Source organism: Myotis lucifugus, unplaced genomic scaffold, assembly GCF_000147115.1.
Source record: "Myotis lucifugus unplaced genomic scaffold, Myoluc2.0 scaffold_899, whole genome shotgun sequence".
Lineage (NCBI taxonomy): Eukaryota > Metazoa > Chordata > Mammalia > Chiroptera > Vespertilionidae > Myotis > Myotis lucifugus.
The window spans coordinates 255,652-268,793 of NW_005871947.1; the positions used below are offsets into that span (position 1 = coordinate 255,652).

The 13,142-nt window shown below is 65.3% G+C and overlaps 2 protein-coding genes across 2 annotated transcripts in view; both read left to right on the forward strand.

Annotated features, from left to right (window-relative positions):
- NBEAL2 (neurobeachin like 2) overlaps window positions 1-6,887 on the forward strand; it is a 26,928-nt gene extending 20,041 nt beyond the window's left edge. Inside the window, exons 28-49 of the mRNA XM_023747534.1 lie at window positions 174-268; window positions 529-653; window positions 738-873; window positions 1,296-1,456; window positions 1,551-1,867; window positions 1,964-2,059; window positions 2,427-2,551; window positions 2,635-2,775; window positions 2,896-3,026; window positions 3,137-3,246; window positions 3,349-3,466; window positions 3,566-3,663; window positions 3,737-3,853; window positions 4,387-4,467; window positions 4,551-4,648; window positions 4,773-4,945; window positions 5,051-5,145; window positions 5,365-5,481; window positions 5,576-5,734; window positions 5,808-5,956; window positions 6,218-6,353; window positions 6,431-6,887. Coding sequence (XP_023603302.1) covers window positions 174-268; window positions 529-653; window positions 738-873; window positions 1,296-1,456; window positions 1,551-1,867; window positions 1,964-2,059; window positions 2,427-2,551; window positions 2,635-2,775; window positions 2,896-3,026; window positions 3,137-3,246; window positions 3,349-3,466; window positions 3,566-3,663; window positions 3,737-3,853; window positions 4,387-4,467; window positions 4,551-4,648; window positions 4,773-4,945; window positions 5,051-5,145; window positions 5,365-5,481; window positions 5,576-5,734; window positions 5,808-5,956; window positions 6,218-6,353; window positions 6,431-6,532 — 2,880 coding nt within the window. The 3' untranslated portion in view covers window positions 6,533-6,887. The remainder of the gene's footprint in view (window positions 1-173; window positions 269-528; window positions 654-737; window positions 874-1,295; window positions 1,457-1,550; window positions 1,868-1,963; window positions 2,060-2,426; window positions 2,552-2,634; window positions 2,776-2,895; window positions 3,027-3,136; window positions 3,247-3,348; window positions 3,467-3,565; window positions 3,664-3,736; window positions 3,854-4,386; window positions 4,468-4,550; window positions 4,649-4,772; window positions 4,946-5,050; window positions 5,146-5,364; window positions 5,482-5,575; window positions 5,735-5,807; window positions 5,957-6,217; window positions 6,354-6,430) is intronic.
- A 371-nt stretch (window positions 6,888-7,258) lies between these two features.
- LOC102418537 (death domain-containing membrane protein NRADD-like) lies at window positions 7,259-10,600 on the forward strand (the record flags this gene model as incomplete). The annotated part of the gene is made up of 5 exons (XM_023747535.1): window positions 7,259-7,595; window positions 8,434-8,514; window positions 9,471-9,660; window positions 9,770-9,891; window positions 9,971-10,600. Coding segments are annotated over 5 exons (1,050 nt in total), but the record flags the coding sequence as incomplete, so codon positions are not given.
- Window positions 10,601-13,142: the final 2,542 nt, after the last annotated feature.

Genomic DNA, 13,142 nt, shown 5'->3' on the forward strand with positions numbered 1-13,142 from the left:
CTTCATGTTCGAATAATCAGCAAGACCAGAAACAAACGTACAGGTATTACTCAGCCAGCGGTGATCGCACGCTGATCTAGTTAATCGTCATCGCTCCATCCAGCCAAGAATAGGTGCTAGAAGCCGTGCAGCGGCACGCGCGCCCGAGAGCTTGCTCTACGAGTGCCGTGCAGAAACTGCAGGCGGCGCAGCTCTTCACGGCGCAGCTGCACTGGGGCGCGTTGTGGCGGGCGTCTTCTCCAATACCTGCGGAGGCCTGGGCCCTCAGGTGGGGCGGGGCTCGGTCCTCGGATGGGCGGGGCGGGGCTGGAAAGGGCGGGGATTGGGAGGGAGGAAGGGACCTGGGCCATCGGGTGGGCGGGGTCTTATGGTGGGCGTGACCTGAGCCTTCGTGTGGGCGGGGCTAGGGTAGGGCGGGGTCCTAGGGTGGGCGGGGCAGGGAATGGGCGGGGATTGGGAGGGAGGAAGGGACCGGAGAGCCAGGCTGCCTTTGCGGGGCCTGGGAGGAACCACCCGGCATCTCCGCAGGGACCCGCCCGCGCCCCGGTGGAAGATGTCCAGGGCCGAGACATACTCACGGATGCGTCTGAAGCTGGTGCCCAACCATCACTTCAACGCTCACCTGGAAGCCAGTGCCCTCCGCGACAACCTAGGTGAGAGGGAGAGCCGGTTGGGCCCGCCCGACCCCACCTGCTGCCCCGTCCATTTCTGGCTGAACACCCGTGGGCCCATTGCAGGCGAGGCCCCCCTGACACCCACCGAGGAGGCGGCGCTGCCTCTAGCAGTAACCAAAGAGGCCAAAGTCAGCTCCGTGCCCGAGGAGCTGCCGGAAGACCAGCTGGGCGAGGAGGAGCTGGCCTCCCTGGAGACGGCGTGAGTGGGGCTGGGAGAGCCGCCGGGCCGGGCGTCTGCTCCGGGTACATGAGCGGGGGTTTGGCCCCGAGTCCATTCCCTCTGCCGCAGGCTAAACGCCCTGGAGGACTGTCCCACATCAGGTGGGGCTGGCGAGAGGGGTCGCCCAGAACAGATGTTGCTCTTTCACGGCGAGGCACCCAGAGCAGGGCAGGCCACACAGACCAGCCTAGGAGGGGCCCACGGGAGTGGCAGGGGCTGAGCGAGGGGAAGCTGGGCACACACGCTGGTGTTCTGGCGAGACATTCAGAGACCCAGGGGCAGGACCGGGGCCACCCTGAGCAGCTCCTCCCTCCCCTCTGACCTGATGGCACTCGGAGCTGCTCCTGGGCTTGAGGGAGGGGTCCCGGAGCCAAGAGCCTGAAGTGGGTGCTGACCCGCAGGATGGAGGCGGCGGAACTGGACGAGCAGCATGAGAAGCTGGTGCTGTCGGCGGAGTGCCAGCTGGTCACGGTGGTGGCCGTGGTCCCAGGGCTGCTGGAGGTCACCACGCAGCACATATACTTCTACGACGGCAGCGCCGAGCGCGTGGAAACCGAGGAGGGTGCGCCTGGTGGAGCTGCGTGGAGGGAGGGCAGGGGTGGCGAGTCCGCTGGGCCAGGCTGAGTGGCTCCTGCACCTGCTCTCCGTCCTCACAGGCGTCGGTCACGACTTCCGGCGGCCGCTGGCCCAGCTGCGCGAGGTCTACCTGCGGCGCTTCAACCTGCGCCGCTCAGCCCTGGAGCTCTTCTTCATCGACCAGGCCAACTACTTCCTCAACTTCCCGTGCAAGGTGGGTGGGACGGCAGCCTCCTCCCCCTGCCAGGCCCCCAGGCCTCCGCCCGGCTCCGTCCCGCCCCACACCCAGATGCGGAACCAGGTGTACAAGTGGCTCCTGCGCCTGCGGCCGCCCGCCCAGGGCTACCTGAGCAGCCGCTCCCCGCAGGAGATGCTGCGAGCCTCCGGCCTGACCCAGGTGGGAGCCCTGGACCGTGAGGGGTGGGGGCGGTCACGGCCCTGTGGTGGCTGGACGTCTCCAGGGGCTCACCTCCTGCCTGCCCTGCCCCCCCAGAAATGGGTGCAGCGGGAGATATCCAACTTCGAGTATCTGATGCAACTCAACACCATCGCCGGGCGGACGTACAACGACTTGTCGCAGTACCCTGTGGTGAGAGCCGGCTCCGTACCTCCACCCGGCCCCTGTCTGCCGGCCCGGTTCACCCAAGTGTAGGCACCGATGGGGGCCACGCCCTGAGCCTTGTCCTAGGCCGGTGTTGCCTAAGCCCTGGCCTCTGTTCTTGCCACTCCCCCCGCCCCCCCCACACACCCACACACCCAGCCCCACTCTTGTCCCCTCCTGGCCCGTTTTCCCTGAGGGGTACCCTGTCCCAGGCAGTCTGTCCGGCTCCCCTGTGGCCTCTCCTAGTGGGTCCCCACCTGTGGGCTCTGCCCATCTTCCTGAGGGTGAGGGCAGGGCAGAGCGGGCAGGTAGGCCACCAGGACCCTCATGCAGCTCCTGCCCGGTGGGCGGCCAGTTCCCCTGGGTCCTACAGGACTACGTGTCCCCAACCCTGGACCTCAGCAACCCGGCTGTCTTCCGGGACCTGTCCAAGCCCATCGGTGTGGTGAACCCCAAGCATGCCCAGCTCGTGAGGGAGAAGTGAGCATGTGGGCAGGGCTGGGCTCGGAGGGTGGGACGGGCCACGGGAGGGCTTCTGCCGACCCCCCGAATTGTGACTCCAGGTATGAGAGCTTCGAGGACCCAGCGGGCACCATTGACAAGTTCCACTATGGCACCCACTATTCCAACGCCGCGGGCGTGATGCACTACCTCATCCGCATGGAGCCCTTCACCTCCCTGCATGTCCAGCTGCAGAGTGGCCGGTGCGGCCCAGGGAGGGGCGGCAGATGGCCGGCGGCGGGGAGGCCAGCGATTGAGGGGAAGAGGCAGGTCCTCCACCCCCTCGTCACCGCCTCACTGTGGCCCGTGCCCCTCTCCACCAGCTTCGACTGCTCTGACCGGCAGTTCCACTCGGTGGCGGCGGCCTGGCAGGCCCGCCTGGACAGCCTGGCCGACGTGAAGGAGCTCATCCCAGAATTCTTCTACTTCCCCGACTTCCTGGAGAACCAGAACGGTAGGGACTGGCGTGGGGATGCAGACGCGGGCCACGGGGGGCAGGTGTGGTGTGGAAGGAGACGCGGGCTGGGGAGTGGGTGAAGACAGCTGACCAGTCCTCTGTTCCAGGCTTTGACCTGGGCTGCCTCCAGCTGACCAATGAGAAGGTGGGCGACGTGGTGCTGCCCCCGTGGGCCAAGTCCCCTGAGGACTTCATCCAGCAGCACCGCCAGGCCCTGGTGAGGATGTGGGTCATGTAGCCAGGCAGCCGGGGTGGAAGGTCAGGGTTCGGGGTCAGCTGTCTGTCCCTGGACTGACCGCCCCTCCCTGTCCATCCCCAGGAGTCGGAATACGTGTCCACCCACTTGCATGAATGGATTGACCTCATCTTTGGCTACAAGCAGCGGGGCCCGGCCGCAGAGGAGGCCCTCAACATCTTCTATTACTGCACCTATGAGGGTGGGCAGGCCCTGGGCTCACGTGGAGGCTGGGCACGGAGGAGGAAGGGTGGAGGCAGAGGGCACGGAGGAGTCCTGACTGCTTGGTCTGCCCGTCCAGGGGCTGTGGATCTGGACCAGGTGACGGACGAGCGGGAACGGAAGGCTCTGGAGGGCATTATCAGCAACTTCGGGCAGACTCCCTGTCAGCTGCTGAAGGTAAGGCCAGCGCGGAGGCCGCGGGCAGGGGTGTCCAGGCCACGGTGCTAACTGGCCACTCGCCCGCCCGCAGGAGCCGCATCCAGCCCGGCTCTCCGCGGAGGAAGCAGCCCAGCGCCTTGCCCGTCTGGACACGAACTCGCCCAGCGTCTTCCAGCACCTGGACCAGCTCAGGGCCTTCTTTGCGGAGGTGAGAGGAGGCCGGGCCTCGGCTTCCTACTCTCGGAAATGAGTTCAACCTGCTGTTGCCCTTACCAACCTGTTGGGGCAGAGGGGAGACCGACATCAGGGCCACTGACACTCCGACACCCCGGGAAACCAGAGGACTGGGGGTGCAGCTGGGCAGGAAAAGGCCCGGACGCAGCCACCCCGAGGGCCTCGGGGAGACCGGGAGGGCGGGCATCTCCATGGACACTCCCTCGCCTTCCTGCTGCGTCTCGCACGCCCCGGGGCCTGACGTTCTTAGGCTGCCCTCTCCTGCCCGCAGGCTGGGGGACATGGAGTATCGGGGTGGGTGGACCGAGCTTGAGGCCCTGTCCACCCCAGCTTCTCACCCACTTTCTGAGGCGCCCCCTGAAGACCCACTGGTCTCACACGTGCTCCCCAGTGGGGCCTGGGGCCTCTGGGGGCGGAGAGGCAACGAGGCAGCGGTGCCCAGGGAGCAGGTGGTGTAGTGGGGCGCGGGCTGGCCTCTCGGACACAGCCAGCCTCCCTCACCCGCAGCTCATCAGCGACGGTGTGCCCCTGGTGCTGGCCCTGGTTCCCCACCGGCAGCTCCACTCCTCCATGACCCCGGACCTGCTGGTAAGTGCTCTGGGCAGGATGCCACCGGCCCCGCCCCCTCTCTGACTGCACCCCAAACCTGCCTCTGCTCCCCTTGCTCGCAGGTGACCGTGAGTGCCAACGGACTGCTGGGCACCCACAGCTGGTTGCCCTATGATCGCAACATAAGCAACTACTTCAGGTTCATCAAAGACTCCACCAAGTGAGAGGGCTACGGCAGGGGGGTCCCCCCCACTCAGCAGGATGCTGACCAGCCGCTGGGTCTGGCCAAGGACCCCGAGGGCCTCGGTACCCTGGCCTCACCTGTCACCCCCTTCCTTGGTCAGGGGGCAGCGGCTGCTGAGTGGCCCCTGGGTGCCGGGCAGCGGCGTGAGTGGGCAAGCCCTGGCAGTGGCCCCCGACGGAAAGCTGCTGTTCAGTGGTGGCCACTGGGACGGCAGCCTCTGCGTGACCGCGCTGCCGCGGGGCAAGCTGCTGAGCCAGATCAACCGCCACCTGGGTATGAGCGCCCTGAGGCTGGGGTGGGGCCGGGCGGGGCGCGTGCCAGAGGCTGGCCCGGAGGCGTGACGACTCTGTTCTACTTGGACCTCCCCTCCCCACGCAGACATAGTGACCTGCCTTGCACTGGACACCTGTGGCATCTACCTCATCTCAGGCTCCCGGGACACCACCTGCATGGTGTGGCAGCTCCTGTACCAGGTGTGCCTGGGCAGCTCGGTGGGGCCCCCGTAGTCAGACCTGCCGCCCGCCCACCCCTCTGCAGGCTTCCAGTCCTGCTCCTCTCGTCCCCTTCCCTCCACGACCCTCTAGTTCTCTGGCTTCACCCTGTCCCCTCGCGCTCCTGAGCCGTAGCCTCCCTGTTCAGGGGCCGGGGTAATGGGGTGCCCCCAGGCCTGAGACAGCCCTGGATTCCCACAGGGTGGTCTCTCGGTGGGACTGGCATCGAAGCCCATACAGGTCCTGTATGGGCACGAAGCTGCCGTGAGCTGTGTGGCCATCAGCACGGAACTGGACATGGCTGTGTCCGGATCGGAGGTCTATATATGCCTGCGCCCGGGGGGGCCGACGGCTGGGCACTGCCTCTGGAGCCCAGAGCCCCTGCCTAGCACCCTAAGCTGCCTTCCTACAGGACGGAGCTGTGATCATCCATACTGTACGCCGTGGCCAGTTTGTAGCAGCACTCCGGCCCCCGGGGGCCATGCTGCCCGGACCTGTGTCCCACCTGGCGCTGGGGTCTGAGGGCCAGATCGTGGTGCAGAGCTCGGCGCGGGAACGTCTGGGGGCTCAGGTATGGGAAGGGGCACCGGCCAGGACGGGGTGGTTGGGATTCTGTGCTTGCTGACACCTCCTGCTTCTCCCAGGTCGCCTACTCCTTGCACCTGTACTCAGTGAACGGGCGGCTGCGGGCCTCCCTGCCCCTGGTGGAGCAGCCCACCGCCCTGGCGGTGACGGAAGACTTTGTTCTGCTGGGCACAGCCCAGTGTGCCCTGCACATCCTCCACCTGAACAAGTGAGCCCCATGAGCCCCACTGTCTATGGGTTCCTGGTCCCTCAGGGTGGTGGCCATTGGCAGAGGAACCAGGAGGTGCCCCCTGTGGACCCACACCCTCTTTGCATGCTCACCGGCACGTCCTGCAAGTCCTGTCCCTGACTCCCCGCCCCCCACTAGGGAGATCTCCCCAAACAGGGCATTTAGGAGAATGAGGAGTCTGCTGGGTGCCAAGCTGCCTTGCGTTTTGAGTTCGTGTATCCCCTCCTTCCCTCCCTGCAGACTGCTGCCGGCTGCGCCTCCGCTGCCCATGAAGGTGCCCATCCGCAGCATGGCGGTGACCAGGGAGCGCAGCCACGTGCTCGTGGGCCTGGAGGATGGCAAGCTGATCGTGGTGGGCGCGGGGCAGCCCGCTAAGGTGAGGACAAGGGCGGGAGGGGGCTCGAATGGGGCGCGGAATGGTGGTCTTGGCTGACCCACCGCTCCTCCCACCAGGTGCGCAGCAGCCAGTTCGCTCGGAAATTCTGGGGGTCCTCGCGGCGCATCTCGCAGGTGTCCTCTGGGGAGACCGAGTACAAACCCGAGGAGGAGCGCTGACCACCTGCCCGTCCCAGCGCGGGCCCCGCCCCCAGCAAGGCCCCGCCCCCAGAGCAGGCCCCGCCCAGGAGCCAGCGAAGCTGTCAGCTGGCACTCGGGGTGGGCGGTACCTCACCCCCACCCAGCTCAGGGATTGGCGGGCGGAGTCACTCCCGGAAGTCCCGCCCCTCGCCGGCAGAGGGGCATCCGGGATCCCAGCCCGGGCCCGGGACCGCACAGCACTTTCTGCAGAGCCTGGGGCGGGGAACCCAGCGCCCGAGCCCCGGTTCCGGCAGCACAGGGACCGGCCGTGGCCTTAACCCCCAGGCGGCCCCGCTCCCGTTCTCGGCAATAAACGTGGCCTCGTTTTGTAGCTGCTCCGCCTCCCGTGTTTGCGCGCGCGGCTCCGCCCGCCCGGGTCACCCTCAGGACTCGGACCCCTGGTCGTGAGCCCTCGGGGCGGCTCGTCCCTCCCGTGGCCTCCGTTTCCCCGGCCGCCCCAACCTGCCCCTCGGGCCCCCGCCGCCGGCTCCCGGCTCGTGCTCGCACGCTCGGTCCTCCACGTGGCCGCCCTGCAGGCACCGTGCGCCCCCGCCTTCCGGGCGGCGAAGGGTGGGCGCGTCTGCGCGATCCTCTCCGGGGCGTGGGGAGCCGCCCCGCCCCCGCCGAGCCCGTCCTGGCGCCTCTCCGTCCCGGCGGCCCGGACCCGGCCTCCCGGGATTCCACACGGTCTCCTCGCCCGGCCCTTGGGAAGCTCAGCGGCCGCGGCCCCGCCAGGGTGAGCGGATCGGGGGCGCGCGGAGGGTTGGCCGCCACAGGCAGGAGCGGGGCCCAGAGCGGCCTCTGCACCCGCCCGAGACCGCGGTCCCGGTGCCGCGCCGTGGGAGTGTGTGCGGGCAGCCGGGCGTGAGTGGGCCTGCGGGGTGCTGCTCTGTGCGGCGTGTGTTGCGGGCCCCGAGCCGGGTGCGTGGTGTGGGGCGGTGGAGGCTTCAGAGCCGCAGCCCGAGGAGGGTCAGGCAGACACAGGACCGTCCCAGGCTCACCCACCACCGGATCAGCCAGGACCCAGAGGGGCCCTCATGCGGTAAGTGACACCCACTCACCCCGACACGTGGCCGGGCCCGGGCAGGCAGCCTGTGTCCCGGACCCACTTGCCAGCTGCGCCCTTCGCCGAAGCGTGGTGCACGGCCTCGGCACGGAAGTGGGTGTGGGGTCCGGGGCGGACAGGCCCGTGTGGCCTGGGGGGTTGGAGGGCTTCCCCAGCCGCTTCATCCCTTTTCCAGACAAGATCCTTCCTGGCCTCCTCCCCAGGCCTCAGGAGGCGGTCCCAGCAGGATGAGCCCAGTAGGTCCCGATGGGTCCTGGGATGGAGTGGGCCTGTCCTTCAGGGTTCTGGCCTCTGGCCCATATGCCCTGTGACCTTGCTGGACCCAAAGCACCCTCGTGTCCATCCTCAGCAGGAGGCGAGGGCGGGCACACTGGAGGCAGGAGTGGGGACAGTCACTCCAGGAGTCCTAGGCACTGGGTTCCTGGCCTCCTGCTGAGCAGTCTGGAGCCTCCCACCAGCCAGTAATGGGCTGAGATGGGGTGGGCACCTCCCTGGTTCCTCCATGCCATCCCTGGACTCTGGTTTGCCAACCTGCCCGCCTCCCTCCTGAGCTGCACCCCGGCTCCTCTTGGCCAGCTGGGGCCAGTTCTCACCTCCACTCCGTCTGACACGAGAGGAAACTGGTCCAGGTTGCTGAGTGGGAGTGTGAGGGTCAGCCAGCCCTGGGGGGAATCAGGACGGAGTGAGCCAGGAGAGGGACTCCCGGCGTCGCTTTCCCCCCATGTCCCTACACATAGCGCCTGGGGCCTTAGAGAGGCCCCCCAGCTCCATGCCTGGGCACTGCCCCTAACACTCCGACCCCTTCTCCACGAAGAGACGCAGCCCCTGGGAGCACTACCCGCTGGCAGAGCGATGCCTCACAACTCCAGCCACGGGGTCAGCATGGTCCGTGGGGGTAAGCACCTCTCGATCCACGTTTTGGGCACAGGGCAGGATGGAAGTAGCCCAGGTAGGTGAGTCACACTCAAGGTCGGTCATGGGCTCTGGAGTTCTTGTCCGCGGTGCCTGCCCAGGATTGTGGGAGCAGCCGGCCTCCAGGCAGAAGGAAGCCGCAGCATTTCCGTGCCTTCCAGTTCAGCTTCATTTTGCAAAACGTGTACAAGGTATCCTGTGCACGGAGGCCCCATGGAGACCGCCATGAATCAAGGTGGTTGGGAAGACCGGACACATAGTTCAGGCCACAGGAGACAGAAGAGGTGCAACCAGAGGCAGAAACGGGGAAAACCAAGAGAGATCCCGGAAGCTTCCCACATAGGAGACCCCTTCCAGACGGACAGGCGGGGAAGGCGGAACAGCAAGTGCAGGCGCCTGGGAGGCCCTGAGAAGGAAGGGCAGCTCTGGGAAGGGTGGTGAGCAAAGGGGAGGCTATGGGAGATGAGCAGGGGAAACGGCCAGTCCGTTCTGCATGCTGTGCTGTGAGCTTTTATTATAATTTTAGTTTTACCTGACCATTCTATTCTAGGTTCTTAAATTGCATTTTTTGAAAATGTATTTTTATTGATTTCAGAGAGGAAGAGAGAGAGAGAGAGGAGAGAAGAGAGAGAGAGAGAGAGAGAGAGAGAGAAACATCAGTGATGAGAGAGAATCATGGATTGCCTGCCTCCTGCACACCCCCGACCGGGGATCGCGCCCACAACCCAGGCATGTGCCCTGACCGGGAATTAAACCGTGACCTCCTGATTCATAGGTTGACGCTCAACCACTGAGCCACACAGTCCAGGCATGTATGAGCTTTTGACTACAGAGGAGGGACTATATTTCCAATCTTTTGGCAGCCAAGTCTAGGTGAGGCCGCCCAGGGACCGAGCCTGGGTTCCTTGCCCCTGACCCGGTCCTTCCTTTCTTCCACAGATAAGACCTGGAAGGAGCAGGACAGGGACAGGGAAGGAGCGTGGAGAGGCGAAGCGGGCGGCCTGGCCTGCAGCGCCTCCTCCCCATTCCCCCCGGAGCCTCCAGGGGCCGCAGGCAGCAGCATCCCGGTCTACTGTGCCCTCCTGGCCACCGTGGTCCTCGGTCTGCTTGCCTACGTGGCCTTCAAGTGGTAGGTGGCCTGGGGACTGCCCTGTGGGACCCCTTCCTGTCCGGACTCCCAGCCAGCTCCCCGTCTCAGTGAAGGTCGGAGCTGACTGGCAGGGCCCCTGCTCCCACAGCTGGCGCTCCCGTCAACAAAGACAGCAGCTGGCCAAAGCTCGGGCTGCGGAGCTGGGCGCCCTCGACAGGGACCCGGGGCACGGGGAGAGCAGTGTCTTCCTGGACTCTCCTAGCGGCCAGGGTGAGTCCCTTTCCCTGGGGAGCAGGGACCTAGCTCTGCCCGCCGCCCAGCCCATCTGACCCTCGTGTCTCCCACCCAGGGCCACATCCGGAGCTCGGCCGCCGGCTTTACCTCCATCTCCCTCAGCAGCAGCAAGAGGAAGTGGAGCGGCTCCTGGGAGTGTCGGGCGACCCCAACAAGGGCTGGCAGGGCCTGGCAGGCCGCCTGGGCTACCAGACGGAGGCTGTGGAGACCATGGCCCGGGGCCCGGCGCCTGCCTGCGCCCTGCTGAGGGACTGGGCTGTCCAGGGAGGCAGCGGCGCTACCCTCAGGGTGCTGGAGGACGCCCTGGCCGCCATGGGCCGTGAAGACGTGGTCCGGGTCCTGGGCCTCCCGCCTGAGGGCTGCTCTGTGGTGTGAGCCAGGCCCCCCACAGCCTGGCCTCTCGGGGTGCAGCCCTGTGCTCCCTACCACGCCCTCTCCCATGCCCTTCCTTTCATGGGCTTCTTGCCTGGGTGGGCCCAGCCTGCTCCGTTCTGGAGGGACTCAGAAGGTGCAGCCACCACCCCCCTCCCCTGGCCCCATGTCCCTCTGAGACAGAGACCAGGATCTGGGGGAGCAGGCAGGAAGGAGTGGGCCTGCCCTCCTGCTCCCTAGCCCCTCCCCTTCCTTGGCCTTAACTGTTTTTCTACTTTTGTATCCATAGTAAAGGCGGCTCTGGGTTACTGTGCAGGCTCTGTCTGGCTCCGTGGGCCTGTGAGGCAGTGGGTGGCTAGGAGGCTGAGGCCCTGAGAAAGGACGGGGTCCTGAGTTATGGGAGGAACCTGGGCTGCAGGCCGTGTGCTCCCGTGCAGGAGGCGGGAGCTGTGGGGCTCGGCCCCGAGTTCTCCTCCTGCACCTGCCGTGCCCGGGCGGGGTCGTGCTGGAGCTGTTATTCTCAACTCCAGCCTCCTTCGCTGGAGAACAGGGACGAGAATGGCAAGTTCAGCAGGTTCCCCCCACCTGAGACTCGCAGGTGGCGGCGCCCGGCACGGCGGGGAGGCTGGTCCCCAAGGGTGTCTGGGCACCTACCTCTCGAGCTAAAGGGAGAAAGGGCCACCGTTGCCAGGCCCACACTCCGGCCTCAGGCGAGGGAGGGCCAGCGAGCTTCCCTCGCTGCGGATGTGCTGTCTGCATGACCGAGGGCTGGCAGGTCCCCCCGCCCACCTGAGGGGCAGGTGAGGACAGGACCGCCGCAGCCCAGCCACCTGCAGCCCACGCTGTGCTCCCTCGGGAGGGAGAGGCAGGCAGTGTGGTGGCCGCCTCGGGCGAGGGCTGCGGCAGCAGACAGGCCTGCCAAGGGAGGACTGACGGCTACCATCCTGGCAGCCACCCCCAAACTCTCAGGAGACGTGGGGCCGTCATGGTCCAGGGGCCCAGGGCAGGCCCCGTCCCCTGCTGAGATGGCACAGACAGGACCCAGCTCACCAGCTGCTGCTGCTGTTCCTGAAAAACAGCTCCCGGGGCGGCTCGACCCCCAATCTCTTCCTTCACAGGGAAGGCACTGCCTGGCCGGCCTGGCTCAGGGGCGGAGTGGCGACCTATGAACCAGGAGGTCACGGTTCAATTTGGTCAGGGTACAGGCCCGGGTTGCAGGCTGGACCCCCAGTGTGGGGCATGCAGGAGGCAGCCCATCAATGATTCTCTCGATGTTTCTCCCTCTCCCTTCCTCTCTGAAATCAATACAAATATATATAAAAGGTGGGGGGGGCGGGGGGACTGAGCCACCTTCATCCTGAGATGACCCTGGGGCAGCAATAACCCAGGAGACAAAGCAGGAAAGACTCAGCATTCCCACAGCTAGAATCAGACCAACCCTGGGGACACCACACCCACTTCAGCAGGGAGTGGCTGCAGCTGACCACGGATTGGCTGGGCGTGAACGTGAACGTGAATCCTGCCTTGGGGGCACGAACCGCTCTCAGTGAGCTGGCAGCCTCCATCACTGGGGACTGGAGCTTGAAGGTGTCCGGAGCATGTGGAAGGGAAAAGATTGTGGAAAAGCCAACAGTGGTAAACCAACAGGACTCCTTCCTCTTCAGCGGTGCCTTGTGCACTGCCCGGCTCCTTGGGTACCTGAGCCCTGGAGCCTGGGTGTCAGCAACGGTGCATCTGGCCGCGCCCTGCAGGCCAGCCCACCCCGCAGACACTCCGAATGCACTCGAGCGGGCAGGTCCAGTGCCCAGTGATTATGACAGAAAGGTTTTCTCTTCCCGTGTTAACACTTCCTTTCATACGAGGACAGGAGATGAGTAACTGCCCCTGTCACCTGTTTGCTCATCCGAACGTAGCCGATTCCTGCACCTCAGGGCTGAGCACAGCCTGAGCTCTAGGAGCCCCGGTGCACCCACAGGCAGTGAGCGCTGCGCCCCCCCGACCTCAGAGCCCAGGGGCACCCACAGGCAGTGAGCGCTGTGCTGACCCCCCCCCCGCCCCCCCCCCGCACTGCTGCTGTGAGGAAGAGATGGACCAGACTCTGCAGATGGGCCCGGGCTGGCCTGAAGCCTCTGGCGCTCCTCATTGCCCAGACAGGGGTGTGTGGGGGGTGGTCTCCTCCAGATGCCCACTCTCATCCACCTGTGCACTGCGCCCCACAATCGGGGTCCCCACCTATCCTTCGTCTAGTGTCCAGGCCCAGTGCCAGGTGGACTTGTCTCTGGAGGGAAGTCCCTGCCAGGGAGACATCGGCCTCGCCTTCGCTGAGTGACTCCGCCCCCAGCACAGCCACAGGGCCTGTCAGTCACCTGCAAGCACTGCCTCAGCCCAGCCCCTGGGGCTGTGAGGACAGGCCTGCGGCCAACACGACTCTGGACTGCACTCCTCTCCTTTCTCCTCCAGGAACCGCAGACACAAACATGCTCAACTAGCTCGTAGGGAACACACATGCCAAGTTCTTTAATTAATTTTATTTTTTACATAAAAAGTTCAGTAAAAATTGGATAAAGTAAAGTGATTTTAAGCAGTAAATCAATCTTATCAACATAGCACAAGGCTGGCCGAAACCACAAGGCAGCCTGCTCTGGAATATTTACATGATGGGTGAGGAATGCAGCAAAAAACATTGGTGGGAAAATGAGTGCTTGTTTTTGAACCTTAGAAAAAGACTGGACAGAAAAATAAGACAGGGACAGAAGATGATACTCAAAGCAAATGGCATCCAAAAGAAAGCAGGTGTAGCCATACTTGGGAAAAATAGACTTCAAGCCAAAAGAGGTAACAAGAAGGCAAAGATG